The 17,479-nt window shown below is 38.5% G+C and overlaps 1 protein-coding gene across 1 annotated transcript; it reads left to right on the top strand.

The window, feature by feature from the left end:
- Positions 1 to 38: 38 nt before the first annotated feature.
- galk2 (galactokinase 2) lies at positions 39 to 9,081 on the top strand. Its single transcript, XM_062992029.1, has 10 exons — positions 39 to 172; positions 3,566 to 3,654; positions 4,516 to 4,639; positions 4,735 to 4,825; positions 4,927 to 5,073; positions 5,211 to 5,309; positions 5,415 to 5,567; positions 6,698 to 6,908; positions 7,013 to 7,214; positions 8,704 to 9,081. Exons 1-10 carry the CDS (start codon positions 123 to 125, stop codon positions 8,909 to 8,911), a joined length of 1,374 nt encoding a protein of 457 aa, XP_062848099.1. The 5' UTR covers positions 39 to 122; the 3' UTR covers positions 8,912 to 9,081.
- Positions 9,082 to 17,479: the final 8,398 nt, after the last annotated feature.

Here is a 17,479-nt window from a genome sequence, read left to right as displayed (position 1 = left end):
TTTTTGAATGAGCTTTACTTCTTCCGTATAGCTGGAGTAATATTCCGGGTATGATTGTCACCTGATGAGCTGCTCCCTTTGAATAGAGCAGCTTTTAATTTACACGATATTATAAACTCCTAATGGCTGCTAATCCACCAAAGATCAAAGTGCTGCTTAGTACCAACGACAGGTATGATATATCTTATTTGTGGCTGAATAACTAAATGATGCAATTCCATACAGTAAACACAAAGACATTGTGTGCATGTACATATAATGGAAATGACATGTATCAGCTGCCTCTGACATCTGTTTAAAGATCTGATTTATTGTAGGTTATTTGCTCAAAACAGAAACTGTGGTGTAGTACTAGAACTTGTAGTACTTGTTTGTATGATGTCGTAGTATGAAGGCAGTTTTTCTCCTTCCATCACGTTTTCCAGGTTGGACCTTGAAGGTCTTACCACAGATGTACGATAGGATCTAAATTGGAACTTTTACAGGGCTACTCAAGGGCATAATTATCTTCATTTAAAAACATCTCTTGTTGATTTGGTATTCAGCTTTGGATCTTAATTCTACTGAAAATCTTCTTCCCAGTGTATGCTTTCTAACAGTTGATGCTTTTCGATACAGGCTGATGTGTAAAACCTCTTTGTATTGTCATGTATTGTCATAACCCTGACCAGATTGCCAGTCCATGCTGAAAAGCATCTGTGTATATCCCTGTAAATGACCCCCATGTTTAGTAGCAAGTGTACACTGATCAGCCATAACATTAAAACCACCTCCTTGTTTCTACACTCACTGTCCATTTTATCAGCTCCACTTACCATATAGAAGCACTTTGTAGTTCTACAATTACTGACTGTAGTTTTTCTAGCCTGCTTTCACCCTGTTCTTCAATGGTCAGGACCCCCACAGGACCACCACAGAGCAGGTGTTATTTAGGTGGGGGATTATTCTCAACACTGCAGTGACAATGACATGGTGGTGGTGTGTTAGTGTGTGTTGTGCTGGTATGAGTGGATCAGACACAGCTGCGCTGCTGGAGTTTTAAAATGCCTGTTTACTCTATTAGACACTTCTACCAAGTTGGTCCACCTTGTAGATGTAAAGTCAGAGATGATCACTCATCTATTGCTGCTGTTTAAGTTGGTCATCTTCTAGACCTAATCAGTGGTCACAGGACGCTGCCCAAGGGGTGCTGTTGGCTGGATATCTTTGGTTGGTGGACTATTCTCACTCCAGCAGTGACAGTGAGGTGTTTAAAAACTCCATCAGCATTTCTGTGTCTGATCCACTCATACCAGCACAACACACACTAACACACCACCACCATGTCAGTGTCACTGCAGTGCTGAGAATGATCCACCACCCAAATAATACCTGCTATGTAGTGGTCATGTGGGGGTCCTGACCATTGAAGAACAGCATGAAAGGGGGCTAACAAAGCATGCAGAGAAACAGATGGACTACAGTCAGTAATTGTAGAACTACAAAGTGCTCATATATGGTAAGTGGAGCTGATAAAATGGACAGTGAGTGTAGAAACAAGGAGGTGGTTTTAATGTTATGGCTGATCGGGGTATATTTCTCCTTTTAATGTTTAATTATGGATATGACTCGAATGACTCCATGGTGCCATGTCACCCACTTTGCTAACTACTGCATTAGGCTATTAACTAAGAAGTCATGATGTTACTTGTTATGAATACTCCAAGTACTTTTTTAAACAACAAACTAATTTGTCAATGTACTGTTGGTGTAACACATTTGAAATGGTTATGCAATAAATATCAACTTTAGTTCCAGCCACTGCCTTCTGCAACTCAGTCAAAGGAACAGTCGCTTTAACAGTGGCCTTTCCTAATGCCTTTTTAGTGGGTTAGGGGTTAGGGTTAGGGTTACCTTGCTCCCATCATTCTAAATGAGCAATTTGTGCAGTGTTTTTAATCACTTGGCTTCAAGTCTATTTGAGTTAAAAATCCTTCTGCAACCACACTGAGGCAATAACTATTTCAATGGCCCTAAATTGTTGTTGTTTTATAACCTGAGGAATGGTAGCATTCTGTTAAGCTATAACTGTTTATTATGTTATTTTCTTGTGATCTTTGATCTAGATGGTTTTACTGTCTGGTAATATTATGCAAATGTTTTGACACCCCTGGTAAAATTACATTTTTTGGAAAAATAAATGAGCAATTCCACTATAGTGAACAATGTAAAATGTTGCATTTTTCTTACATTTAGGACATTTTGTTTGAATTTTTCAGTTTAGTTGATTCTAATAGTAGCTGTTAATAAAATGTGCAGAAGTTTAACATATTTTTACTGTTTCTGTACTTTGACTGTACATAATTGGCAATGAGAAAAATGACAACTGTTTAAACAGATTTTTAAAAATACCATGGCTGCCCATTGACGTTTGTTGTTGTTTTTTTAGAACCATAACCATATTTAACCATGTTAAACCATAACAAATCACAAAGATATGTTGACTCAGTGAGAGTAGGTCACTTTTCACCGGTAGGTGGCAGTATTACACCTACAGGTACGCCTCTTGGCATTCATTTATTAGTTTTTTATCAGCATCCAAATAAACTGCAAATTACAAACCCCATTTCTTTGTAAAATACACTAAAACAAGAATCTGTGATTTGTTAATTCTCTTGAATCTTTAGTAAACTGATAAAACTAGAAAGAAAAGGTTTCCAGTGTTCACTGATCAACTTCATTGTATTTTGTAAATATAAACACATTTGTAATTTGATGCCTGCAACACACATTTAAAAATAAAGGTTAAGACAGAGGCATGTTTAGCACTGTGTTCCATTACCTTTCCTATTAACGAAACTATTTAATGGTTTGGGAACTAAGGACACTAATTTCTCCATTCTTGCTTGATACGATTCTCTGTTAACTGATTCGCTTCTTCATGATACACCATACATTTCCAATAGGAGACAGATTGGGACTGCAAGCAGGCCAATCAAGCACACGCTCTGTGTCTATGAAGCCACACTGTTGTAGAACATGCAGAATAAGGCCTTGCATTGTCATGTTGAAACAAAAAAACATTGCCTTGATAGCGAACATCTCTTTAAAATTGAAATATTGCATGAATTGTACCTTACACATATGCAAGTTACCCATGCTGTGGGCACTTGATGTTCTTTTTTCAGAAGACAAACCACAGTGTTCAGTTTATCTGAGATGAGCTCAGGCTCAGACAACTCAGTGGTGTTTCTTCATAGAAGTGATGTACTGCTTTCTATTTGTATAATAGATTTCACGTTGCATTTTTTTGATGCAGCAGCGGTCTTTTGTTAATTGACAATAGTTTCTAAAGTACTACTAAGCCCATTTGGCTATATTTATGACAGTAGATATGATTTCTTATGTAGTGTTGTCTGAGAGCTTGAAAGTCACACACATTTAGTAGTAGTTTCCATTCCTCCCGAATTCCTCCTGAATTGCTGTTCTGTTGTTTGTACAGCAGCAATAAAGAAACGTAGCTTATTGGCTTTATGAATCTGTGTAATCATTTGGAGCTGAATTAACGGAAACATTTCCCTTCCAGACTTCAGAAACTGAAAGAAGCATTTCATGGAAAGTATGAAGAATTTCCTCTTTTCTACGTTTGTGCTCCTGGCAGAGTGAATTTGATAGGTAAGTTGTATTGTAATTAGTGTCTTACCTATGCTGTGAGGTGAAGCAAGTATTTAACCAAATTCTTTTCTATGGCATTCAAATCGGAATCATTCAACCTTTCTTATAAAAAATGTCATTTAGGCTTTATGTTTGGGGCAGTCTTGTTGAAACTTCACAATGTTATTTCTTGGTCGACAAGATTAAATTATTGACTTATATCTCATGGTACATCATCTCTTAATGTTTTCCTAATGTGTAATTTGTACGAGCAGCACACAATGCTGTTACTGCTTCATTTTTTTACTGTGAGTATGATGTTCTTTGGATGTGCACAACCCTTTTGTTCTTTATCCAAACATAATATGCTGATATATTGATAGCCTTGTATCTAAGAACTTAATGAAGCTTCATCTCATTAATTGCTACTAGATGTGTGGATTTTTTGCTACCAATATCTTCAATATAAAAAAAAAACATACTATATACAGAGGATTCAGAAAGTATTCAGACCCTTTGACTTTTTGCCCACTTTACTGAGTTGTGGATTTAATTTTGAATGGATAAAATTTCCAATTTTACCTATCAGTCTACACTTATAATAATCACTGTTAATGATGGCTTTAAGTGTTCCCAGGACCACCATAACCTCAATAAGAAGCTTCTTAAAAGCAGCAAAAAATGTAAACTTAATAAAACATTTCACCTTTTACACACAAAACTGTCCCAAAGCATGCAGCCAAAACAACACTGGAGTGTGTTCAGGACAAGTCTCTTAATGTTCTTAAGTGGTCCAACCAAAGTTACACTAAAAGACAAATGCATCACTGTCTAGACATTTAATTTATACTGTTTGATTACACCTCTTGTTCTGATGTTTAGGCGAGCACATTGACTACTGTGGTTATGCTGTCCTTCCTATGGCTATTGAGCAAGATATCCTGGCTGCTGTGTCCGTGAACAACTCCCAAATAATCCAACTGGCCAACACTGATCCCAAATATAAGTAGGTGTACCTGTTTTAAGGCAAGTCAAAGCATAACCTGAATATGGCACCATTGAACCATGTTACACGGGTTAACAAACAGTCTCTCCATGCAGGAATTTTACTGTGTCAGTCAGTGAAATTACCATAGACAGAGAGAATCCTCAGTGGTACTATTATTTCCTTTGTGGAGTTAAGGGTGTTCAGGTGAGAATGCGAGAACAGGTTTTCCTTAGAGAGAGCACTTAATTTTACAACTGTGAAAGCTAGTGAAATATTAAAAGATGATGTCTATTTGTGTATTGTAGGAGTTGCTGAGCTTGTCTTCTCTGGCTGGAATTCGATGTCTGGTGGATGGAACTATTCCTGCTAGCTCAGGACTGTCCAGTTCCAGTGCTCTAGTTTGCTGCTCTGGTCTGGTCACAATGGAAGCCAATCAACAGTCTATTTCCAAAGTGATTCCATTTCTAGAAATTTCCTTATTACTGTCACCACTCACTAGGATTGGGTTAATTTAAAATACCATGCATACACAGTTGTTTGCTGCATTCTGTAATTCATCTAGAAATTGTACCTGATTATGTTTTACCAGGTGGTGTTAGCTGAGACATGTGCTAAGTGTGAACGCTACATTGGCACTGAAGGAGGAGGGATGGATCAGTCCATCTCATTTCTCGCTGAAGAAGGAACTGTAATGTATTTCATTCTTACACATTCTTACAAACCAATTTGTTTTAGGACTATAAAATGTAGCTTTCTAAGTATGTATCTGATTCTGTATGTTCTGTCTTTTAAGGCCAAGCTGATTGAGTTCAATCCTCTGAGAAGTACAGATGTAAAGCTGCCAGACAGAGCTGTCTTTGTGATCGCTAACAGCTGTGTGGAAATGAACAAAGCAGCTTCAGCTCACTTCAACATTCGAGTAGTGGAATGTCGCCTTGCCACAAAAGTGAGGAAATCAATAACATTGCATGGTATTTCATTAGAAAAAAAAAGTCAACCTTTATACAGGGTGGCACAGTGGCTCAGTGGGTAGCACTGTCACCTCACAGCAAGAAGGTCCTGGGTTTGATTCCCAGGTGGAGCGGTCCGGGTCCTTTCTGTCTGGAGTTTGCATGTTCTCCCGTAACTTTGTGGGTTTCCTTCGGGTGCTCCAGTTTGCTCCCACGGTCCAAACATGTCGGGTTAACTGGAGATACTAAAATTGCCCTGTGTGTGTGTGTGTGTGTGTGTGTGTTTGCACTGTGATGAACTGGCAACCTTCCCAAAGTGTTTCCTGCCTTTCACCCAGGGAATCAGGCCTCTGTGACCCTTAGTAGGATAAAGCAGTGGTAAAAACAGGCAGTGAATACGTGAACATTTTACAATGTATTTCTATCTGTTTTCTTTAGGATGTGAGTTTTTGCATTTTTGCTACATTTCTCCAAATGTAGTCAGTGCCAATTTCCCACTACATTTTCTCTGGTGTTTACATAACCCCCACTTTGGTCAAGAGTGGCCACAGACAAGCACCAGCCCCCTCCTAGCGTAAGCAGTCACTGGCCACTTCTTTTCCCCAGCCAACTGTCAGTTTGCACAGAGAGCCATACTGGGTACTGAGTCATGCTTCACCCTTTGTGTTCCTTCACTACTCATGCCTGCACCTTGATCACGAAGCAGGAAACTTCATCCTACCTTTTCACCTTTGTACATGTCTAGACTGGCAGCACCACTGATACTCAAAACTGAGAGCTAAAACCTCTCTTCAGTAGTGGGAAAAGGTTTTAGATTTTCAAATCACTCTAGCCTTTTGTCTTTGTTATAATTTTATAACATAAATAATAAATCTGTGAAAATGAGTTTGACACCCCATACAGCATCTAGTCATGTCTTGTGACCAGGTTTTCTGGGTGGCACATTACTCAGCAAGATATTACAGGTAAAACATTGCTTTGTATTAAAAGTTAGATTTTTGGTGTTTGTGGTGATAGTTAAGTTTAATCTGTACTTGCCTATAGTTTGCAGTCTGGGCCAAATTAGATGTTCTTTATGTCATGAAACAATACACTCTGATTGAAGCTTTGCTTAATCTGCTCACAGGTACTGGCTAAAGTTCGAGGACTGGATTGGACTGCTGTGCAGAAGCTGGGACAGCTACAGACAGAGCTTGGTTTCAGTTTGGAGAAGATGCTGGAGTTGGTGATGGAAGTTCTTCATCCTGAGCCCTACAGCAGAGAAGAAATCTGTAAAGTTTTGGAAATCACCAATGAGCAACTATGTGACAGCATCCTCAGTGCCAACACACAGGACGGTCAGGGTTTCTAATAAGACAAACCTTGTTTGGAAAAGATGGGAATAGTTATTTAGTGTCGGTTATCAGATCTGTGAGAGGTTCTTGTTTTGTTTTTACCTTAGTGACCCACTTCAAGCTGTACCTGCGGGCCAGGCATGTGTACAGTGAAGCTGCTCGTGTGCTGGAGTTCAAGGCTGTATGTGATTCTCCACCTTCTGGTGCTGTGTTAAAGCTGGGTGAGCTGATGAATCAAAGCCATGCCAGCTGCAGAGACTTCTATGAGTGTAGCTGCTCTGAGCTGGACCAGCTGGTGGACACTTGTCTGTAAGTAGGAACAGTAGGAAGTTAATAGAACATTATTTTCAATCTGCTTAGCATCTAGAAGTGATTCACCTATGCATTAGTGTTATCAGACTTTGACTACTAATATAAGGTTTGGTTTTCTTGTCAGTTTCAGTTTCTGTCAGGGAGAATATTTTGGATATTTAATTAAGCTCTCCTTATATTCTAGGAGCTGACAATAAAATACATTTTCAGGGGAAAACATCTGGCTGCTTCAGGCTCTTATAAACAGATCAAGAAAAAACACTGATGAAAAGAAAAGAAAAAAAACCTGACCATACATGCCTACCTAACTTTTTTCTTTCTGCTTCTCACGTATTTAGGTTTTCCTATAATGGAACATTCTGGTCTGCATCCCTGATTTGACATTCATTCTGTTTTTACACTGGTTTCCTTTGCTGAAACAACCTTCCCTGTTTTAACCAGGAACAGAAAGCACACATTAAAGTGCATCTCACAATGGCTACACTATTCCTCACACATAGCCAATCATGTCTGCGTAGACACGTGTCCAGCTGATATCGCCACTGAGATCTGGGGTTAGGTTTTTCAAGTTTGTTACTTTCCAGTCAAATTTATGTTAAACAAAGATAAATGGCATCAGCAAAGTGGAATAGTGGTCCCAAGTGGAATCTCTTATCTTCAATAATTTCCTTCGGGATAAATAAAGTATCTATCTATCTATCTATCTATCTATCTATCTATCTATCTATCTATCTATCTATCTATCTATCTATCTATCTATCTATCTATCTATCTATCTATCTATCTATCTATCTGTCTATCTATCTATCTATCTATCTATCTATCTATCTATCTATCTATCTATCTATCTTAAATGATGATAGAATTTACTTTACAGAATGTTCACCAAGTGCTTTAAAATTGCAGCCACAATAACATCTTTATTAAGAAGCACTTGATAAACACCTCTATGACCCTGTCTATATGTCGTAATAACCTGAATTTATCACAGGATCACCATTAAAAACCCTTTTTAAGGCCAATGTACATATTGATTCTAGAAGCGAAATATGGAGCTTTGAGTGAAGTATGATACTTTAATGAATTTATGTTTGCAGAAAGCTAAAGGATGTCTTTAACTTGTGGTGCATGATACCAGCTGTTAAGAATAGTGAGTGATTCATAATGATATGAGAAAATAGAATAGAACCAGGTGCACCCTATGGTGAAAGATGTTCCCATACTTAATGGGAATAATGCCCCATACTTACCGCTAAAACTACTTAAGAGTAGGAAGCATCCAATTACCAGATGTAAGCATTATTAATCTTTAATGGGAAGTCACAGATTCACTTCTTTGCTTCTTTGTATTTATATACTGCTATAGGTTCATGTTATTCAGTCCAGTTGTCCAGTTCAGTATGTTACTGCACACACAGTCGATTTGCTGAAACTCTGCATGTGTTGTATTGGAGTGGAAGTAAAAGTCTCATTGTGATCTCCACAGGCAGGCCGGTGCTGTGGGCTCCAGGTTAACAGGCGCTGGATGGGGAGGCTGCACTGTTTCCATGGTACCCACTGAAAAAGTGGCTTCTTTTCTTCAGACGGTGAAGGAGCGCTACTACATGCCTGATGCTCGCCGAGCAGCTCTTGTAAAGCAGAGCCTTTTTGTAACAAGGCCAGGAGGAGGAGCGGCCATTTTTACAGAGGAATAAAATACAAGAGAGATATTTTTTATGATTAGTAAGATTCTTGTCATAAATAAAGATTTTGATACATATTTTTAAATTTGAGGGAAATTAATACAAATTGTTTACATGAATTGTAGCATGGTCAAAAATGATTTTCTAATACAGTTTACTAACATTTAGACTTTCTGATTAAAAGGAAGATGTTAAAAAAATTTATGTTTTCTGGTGATTTTCATGTGACGTATTATAAGACCCTCATCCAGCTTATGGACCTGCTTATTCAGATCGTTACAGTGCTAAACACCTGGTCGGTTTCCATGGTGTTTCAGCTTGGTAATAAGCTGGCCTTTATCCCTTAGGGTCCCTATGCAGTGCCCTTGAATTCCCTACACACTAAGGGAACTTCAGTTGTTTAAATCCTTTAATTCGGAATGCCCTGCATCATCATCATGTAAATGTCTCAGCGTCGTGTTGACAGCAATCCTCGACCATTCCCTTTGCCTTCTGGAGTTACTAGCATACTAATGAACCACAGGCATATATCATATTGTGAATGCAACATGGGAATAAATGTAATATTTTGGACATAATTCTGCTGAACGTAATATGACACAATTCTGCTTGGACCATTTGCTGCTCTTAGATAATGAACCAGCTGTCTTCATCCACAAGACACGTGATGGTTGATGGTTAAACTTTGTCAACTTTCTACATTGAAAAAACGTTACTCACCACCAGGGGCGGCTCGTTCCTTAGGGCGATCGGGCAACGCACCACCAAAGGGCGAAAGGGAAGAAATTTTTCTATCACAGCTGTGACTGTTCTGGAGTCTGTCTTGCCTCTGAATATCGTCCAATCAGCATCGAGTTGTGTTCCGTACAGTACCGTCCCTTTTGTGGCGATTTCAGTCTGACTGAAAATTGCCCCAGATTGCTCTCATAGACTCTCATGTTAAGGCTCTTTTTTTCTAACTGCAGGCGCTGCAATACAATCTGAATGGGTTCCGGGAGGGCTCGCACTTACGTGCTTGCGTCACACGTAACCTGGTGTCGCGATCTCATCACCATGACTACCATTACCTCAGTTCGGAGCAACTCCATCGTGTCATTAAGGGAAATGCCATTCAGTCGTAGTAATCAGGATAAATTAGCAACTTAAGAATAAGGGCCACCCAGACCAAATTTAAACACAAGCAAGTATCTACAAAGGGGGGGGGAATCATATAAGTTACAGGTAAATTATAAGTAAGTAATGTAATTTTTAAATTGTGAATTGTGATTGCACTTATTGTATCTCCCCAATTGTTTAACTGTACTTCTTTATTCATTGCACATCAGCCTCGATGCCGATCTTTATTCTGGATCTGCTGCATCTAAAATAAAATGCTATCTGATGAAGACAGAATTAAATTGTTAGTGTGAAAGCTTTACTTCATTTTATGATTAATGGTAAAGCTGGTCTCTCTCCATGTTCAAAGTTATTTGTGAGGGCAAACTGACAGATGACTTAAGATGTTAATTATTTAAGCTTTAATTTACCCATTGAACGGGTCACCTTAGCCATCATCGCAACAATTGCCCCCCCGAGAGGTTTGGCAGGAGCCGCCACTGCTCACCACTCCCTATACAGTCAAAAATTCCTTTCCAACTGAATGCTTTCCCTTCCTATAGTTTGGAATCTCACTGAAAATGGCCAAATTCCCTGTGTAGTACACTTCACACAGAACTACTGGGGTGGCTGAAATGCACCCATTGGCTTAAAATATTGCTCTAATCATTATTCTACAACACTGAATAAAACTAGTCCCTGAGTTTTGAGCCAGCAGGAATGTACTGATACGCTTGTTAACATAAGATTTGTCCGTGTTCTCACAAATGGCACTTAGAAGCTTAGAAAATAAATACAGGACACTCACTCTGCCACACAGTATTTCAAGCAGTCTTATAATACTTTCTTCCTTATACAAACTTAATTCCTCATTAAAGCCCAGTCCTGACCAAAGTGTGTTTCAAATTCATTCAAAATGAATGGGTCCAAATTAGCACACGCATTCATCACACCTACATGGTGCATGGTGTGTAGACTACATTTAAAGGTAGGTTGGCTTGCTAGATGCATAGAACTGAAAATTATGTTGAATTAGTACATACAAGGTAATATTATTATGTCAGTTCACTAGGTTAATACATCATTTTTCCTGGTTGCTTTAATTAATTAGCCACATGCTAAACAGCTATCTAATTAGCTCTAAATAACTGAAAGACATGAACACATTCTTTTTGCATTTTAGTTATTTCATGAGTTTATTTAAGGATACTGAAATTCAGATAAATCATAACCACTAACAAGGTTCATTGACATAAGTGATCTTTCCACACAACCTGATATATAAACATTGTTGCTGTATATTTTGGACGCAGCATTGTGATTCATCTCCTGCTTTTTCCAATAGCCATACTGTTTATTTCCTATGTAGAAAAACACTCTTCTGTCAGACATTTACTGCCATGACATACTAAAAGAGTGTGTAAACATATATATACGTGCATAGCAGCGCTTGTTTCATAACAGTTGAATTGAATTGCACAGTGAGGGATATATTAAATTTGGGCTTATGGGAGTTCTACTACACAAGCTGAATGCAACAGATACAGACAGCATTAAGAACTTGGTGATTTTAATAAATCAACAAATTGTTAAGGCCAAACCACTGGTTAAAGGGTCTCTGAAACAGTCTGTAAAGTAAATGAAGTTTCTGGCATCTAGTACTAAGCTATTGTGGCTCAAATTGCAGATCATTTTGAATGTGTCACAACACAGTGCATTGAACCCTTCAATGTATTGGGCTGTGTAGTCGCAGACCAGTCAAATTACCCACGTTTACCACCTGTCTGCTGTTGAAGCATCTACAATGTGCACACGAAGCAATGAAAGAAGGTTGACTACTCTGACGAATCCTGTTTTCTCAGAGATCATGTGGACAACTGGGCAGCTGTGCTTAATTTTACTATACGTAGAGCTTGTACCAGAATGCACTGTAGGGTAATCCATCTTGCAAAGTACAGAGGTTGAGGGGCCTGCAAAGTCCTGGTACCAGATACCAGATGTTTTGGAGAGCTAGAGCTGTTTTGACAGCATATTAGACTGGTGGTGCTAATGTTGGCTGTTCATTTAATATTAGCAAGTGAGCTACAGGTTTATTAATTGTCTGTTTTACCACCACTTTATCCTGGTCAGGGTCTGATTCTTTCTACAAAAGGTAGGAAACACCCTGGACAAATCTTCAGTCCTTCACAGGACACACACTTACACTTAGGGCAGTTTTTATTAGCACCAATTACCTTGACTGCTTGTCTTTGGACTTGTGGGAGGAAACCGGAGCACCCAGAGGAATCCCACGTGAACACAGGAAGAACATACAAATTCCATACAGAAAGGACCCTGGTCGCCTGGCTGGGGAATCAAACCCAGACTTGCTGTGAGGAGTACCACTGTGCCATGAGCAACACGTGTTAAAATTTTTGTATTATTTTTGTAATATTAGTCTCCAGTGTAAAATAATAAAAATGACAAGACATCAGTGTCATTTGTATTGAACATTTAATGCATCGTATAAAAAGTAGAATGAACTGTAAAAAAAACATGCATATAAATAAAAATGATAAACAATTTTCATTCTCTTCATTCACAAAATAGCACAGCAGTAAATTCGTACATTCTTAAGATATTTAAGACAGTTTTGAATTAAATAAGGCAAACTGTACATACATAAACATAAATAAAACTCTCTCCAATATCTTTATATCCGAGTGTAACATAAAAGTTCAGCTTTTGTCTGGAAAGCATTATTGTGTACACCAGGTTGTTGCACAGTTTGTAATGTGTAGAAAGGCCTTGGTGGCAGAGATAAAATACTGTGCTAAACACAAAAATATACTTATCTCACTCAAACAAAAAAAGAAAAAGGCACAAATTCCCTTTTATAAAAGGACAGTGACAAAATGCCTAATTTGTCTGTCTTTCTGTAGTCAGCCCAAGGTTACTAAATACAGAAACAGCTTCGTCTATCTGTGGACAGGGAATGAAAGGCACAGCTGTGTAGCCTCTTAACTGTAAATTTAATTTTTGCTTGTTTGCATGCAAACCTGATTTGGACTGAGAGATGAAACATGCACATTAGAGAATTTTACTACATGGCCAAAAGTATGTGAACAGCCTTTTAGTTAGTGTGTTTAGCTATTGCAACAACAATCATTGCTCACATGTGTATAAAATTAAGCATTTAAAGATGCAATCTCCATAGACATGGGCATACTAAAGAGTTTAGTGACTTTTACCATGGTTTTGTTATAGTATACCAGCTTTTTGATGAGTTACTGTGGTAGTGGTAGATCAGTGATAAGGTGAACAGTGGGGGCCAAAGGTCTGAGACCACTAGTGAAAATTCTTGTAAAATTTAACACAAGGTTTTTATATAATCAGCATAAACATTTTGGATACATGAATTTACATTTTCGGCATTTAGCAGATGATTTTATACAAAGCGACTTACAATTATGACTTAACACGATTGAGGGTTAAGGGCTTTGCTCAGGGGCCCAGCAGTGGCAACTTAGCAGTGGTGGGCCTTGAACCGGCAACCTTCTGATTACTAGTCCAGTAATTTAACCACTGAGCTACAACTTTAACCACTGAATTTCAGAATGCCTTCATATTTGGCACTACTGAAAAATGTAAGACTGAGCATGTCAGTTCCCTTTGTACGAAAGGTCAGACCTGCTTAAGTTGTACCACTTCCATCAAAGCATATGCTTACACAACTCTCAGGTGGATTTGATTTGCTGAACATTATTCATCTCTAAGAAATATGGCCATGCGATTCAGCAGTTATCTACTGTATAATGAAAAATATTCATGTATTAAATTATTTAAAAAAAAAGACAATAATAATTAACAGATGCATTTTCACTAGTGGTTTCATATTTTGTCTCTGGCTGTATATAAAATAATTTAGCTCAGTTAAGGAACATATTATAAAATATAACAAGCAGTTTTTGAGTATTTAAAGGTTTTAAAGCAGAGGTACTGTTGTATCGGGAGGTTTGAACACCAAACCCAAAACTGTAATGCTTAACCTAACTGTAGGTAATTGAAATCATGTAAGGACTTGAATTTATGCATACAAGTAACCTACTACATTGTTCTGCAATATACCGGAAGCCTTTGAATAAACTCTCCAAAAAGCTGAATGAAGTAACATTTTCTCATGATCATGCCAGTCTGAGTTCACTAAAAAAATAAAACTTAAATAGACTAAAAAGATAATGCACTCTCTGAGTCAATGACTAAATGAAAGTGTGAATTTAATTTTTTTGCATAAATGAGGAAATAAAGGTAAAGAGTCTTATCTGTGCTTAATTATGCTGGCTCGTCTCTGCTGTTTACTGCTGCTCATTTAGTGCCACGACGTTTTTGCAGGCTGCTGCTATATGACCACTCAAACCAGCTGGAGAGATGGAGATACAGCTGTATGCCTGGGATGGGATCTGAGCATGCCTAAAATGTGTTTGTTTCATGTCAGTATTACATCGGTATACAGTATACCTTGCCTAATTATAGAATGCAGAACGTTTATGCAACATCCATTTCTAACAGGTGACAATAAGTGATTTAAAATTCATTAGAATCAGAGCAGCATCAGATGGTACTCATAGTACGGTGGTAGCCTAGTGGGTAGAGCTTTGGGCCATCAACTGAAAGGTTGAGAGTTCACATCTCAGCTCTGCCATGCAGCCACTGTTGGGCCCTTGAGCAAGGCCCTTAACCCTCTCTGCTTCAGAGGCGCCATACAATGGCTGACCCTGCGCTCTGACCCCAGCTTCCAAACAAGCTAGGATATGCAAAGAAAGAATTTCATTGTACTGTACACCTGTATATGTATTTATGACAAATAAAGGCGTTCGTTGTATACTGTACATAATAAGCCAGTCTATGTCTGCAAATAAAGAATTTTTTGCCAGGGCCTGCATGAACAAAGCATGGAGTGATCAGCTTTACATCCATTATGATCATGCTTTAGTTCTATATTATTTTATTTTATATTATTTTGCACATCTAATTGTTTTCTTGTGTTTCTGGACAATTGTTCTGACAAATATTTTTACTGCATAAATGCATTAGCTTTTTATATAATCAAATCATTTTTATTAATATATCACATTTATTTTTTTTATTATGCACAGCCTAATGATTTTAGCAAGTAAAGTTTTAAACCCACAGCAAGTAAAATAAAAAAGTAATAAGCAAGTTTATAAGGAAGTACATCCTCTGACATTTTAAGTACATCACCTGACAATTTTAGGGTTAAATATTTACATCAGTTAACTAAGAATATTGTTTTATAATCCTTGTCACATCTGAGCTTTAGTTCACATGGTCTGAAATCCTTTACTTTCCTTTTTTCAGTACAACAGCTGTGACTAGGGTGGCCAGCCGTCTGGTTTTTCAGCTGCCAGTCCTCCGCCCATGCAACGCTAGGACGGACACTTAAAAATTCTCCTTTTGGAGTGAACTGGTTACATTTTTGATCAATATTATCTGTCATTGGCTCAGGTACACATCAAAACAAATGCTTTGTATTTCATTGTTTTATAGTGCTACCTATCGTGGCTCGCCCACCACTGGCCAATCACAGAAGGTCCACCCTCTAAATGCTAGTCTGTGATTAGGTGGTTGAATTTCGCCCACTCGCTCTGTTGTGCATACACCTCTACTTGAGTCAATTAGTACCACAAATTCCTGGCCAATAGTAAACTTTTTGGAGGCAGCGAGGAACAGACTTAAATATCAAAAGTAGACACAACATTTGAAGAGTAAAACAGTAATTTGTTATAGAATTCTTGCTTAAATTGGTCAAAAACTCTGTTATATGGGTTATGGTTTAATTCTGTGTGTTGCAGTATCATGTCCCCCTGGTCCTGGTATGACGTCCTCCTTTTGGGGGTGTAATGTCCTCCTTTTTGTGTCTATGAATGTGGCCACCCTAGCTGTGACTAGCAGCACAGTTAATAAGCTGCATTTCGTATAAAAACATCAGAAAGCCATGGAAGACCTAAACATTTTATATTAATGACAGTTTTTTTAAGACAAGTATATTGTTAAAAACCTACTGCCCATATTAACTGGCTAGTAAAAATACAAATAGCAAGCAGGTTCCCAGCAGGCCAATTTTATTTAAAGCAAGAGTGTGGTTCGGCCTCAGAACCAAAAACACAAAAACTACTCCTAGCAAAAAGTTAAAAATGACAATTTGAGTCAAATTGAGGTAACGTTCAGTGACATTAAATGCCAGTGTTAAAATCCCTTCATTTTAGAATTCACAGAATTCCATGCACATATTAGCAATACAAATATAAATTAATATTTAACACGTATCGTATGCTGCTAGCTTGTATTATAGTTAGGTAAACATTACCGTGTAGCACACACCGTGAGTCCCAGTCAGCTTACAAAATTTATATCCAAAAATTATTATATTTCATGTCATATAAGAGTGCAGCAGCAATGTGAGTTTAATTTTTAGTTAAGACTGATTACTAGTCTCTTTCCAACAGATTTCTGATGATTTCTTACCCCGGTACCGAGGTCATGTAGCATTTTAATTGTTGGTGCATTCTCATCAAAGCACAATATGACCGAAAGTTTTGGACACCCCTCTTAATTACTGAGTTCAGGCATTTCAGCCTCCTTACCCAATGTGAACAGGTTTAGAAAATTAATTATGTTATTATTTGTTTAACCTTTTTCAGGAAAGTCATGTTCTAGCATGACTATGTCACTGTGCACAATGCAGGGTCCATAAAGACAACAGATTTGGTGTTAAGGAACTCCGGTGGCCAGCACAGAGCCCTGACCTTAACCCCACTAAACACATTTGAATTGGAACATTTATCACAAGCCAGGCCTTTTTATCCAATATTAGTGTCCGACACATGTTCTTTTGAGTAAATTTTCTCAGGTACACTCTAACATGCTGTGGAAAAGCTTCCCAAAAGTTTGAAGGGTGTACCAGCCACAACAAGCCAGAGGAAGCTTGGGGTTCAGCTCCATATTAATGCCTATGGTTTTAAAATTGATGTCCAGTTAGCCGCTCAGGTGGCGCAGTGGTAAAACACACGCTGTTCACCAGAGCTGAGATCTCGAATACATCGTATCGAATCTCGGCTCTGCCTTGCCAGCTGAGGCTGAGTGGCCTGTTGTTCAGATAAGGGGCGGGATTAAAGCCGGGAGACTCTCTCTCAGACTGGTGCGATTACGATCTTTGCTGGCTGGTTGGTGGCGCCTGCACGGAGATAGGGAAGGAGTGCGGTAGGGGGTGTGGCCCTCCGAGCACAGCGCTGTACCGCACTGCGCTCGTCAAGTGTAGGTGATAAGATGTTCGATTGCTGTGCACGTGTCGGAGGGGGCGTGGAGCAGCCTCGTCCTCCTCAATCAGGAGCGGGGACCAGCATTAGTGAGAGGATGATTGACGGGCAGAAATTGGATGCGCTAAAGAGTGGGAGAAAAAGGGGTAAAAAAAAAATTTGATGTCCA

The sequence above is a fragment of the Trichomycterus rosablanca genome, chromosome 1 (genome assembly GCF_030014385.1).
Source record: "Trichomycterus rosablanca isolate fTriRos1 chromosome 1, fTriRos1.hap1, whole genome shotgun sequence".
Taxonomy (NCBI): domain Eukaryota; kingdom Metazoa; phylum Chordata; class Actinopteri; order Siluriformes; family Trichomycteridae; genus Trichomycterus; species Trichomycterus rosablanca.
Note: the sequence above shows the minus strand (reverse complement) of the source record. Positions and strands in the feature narration are given on the sequence as shown.

What these genes read in the sequence shown, in the direction of transcription:
- galk2 (XM_062992029.1), top strand. Translation starts at nt 123, where the DNA reads ATGGCTGCTAATCCACCAAAGATCAAAGTGCTGCTTAGTACCAACGAC. An exon ending in GTGGAGTTAAGGGTGTTCAG is followed by an intron (nt 4,826 to 4,926) that starts GTGAGAATGCGA and finishes TGTGTATTGTAG; the next exon opens with GAGTTGCTGAGCTTGTCTTC. An exon ending in TTCTCGCTGAAGAAGGAACT is followed by an intron (nt 5,310 to 5,414) that starts GTAATGTATTTC and finishes CTGTCTTTTAAG; the next exon opens with GCCAAGCTGATTGAGTTCAA.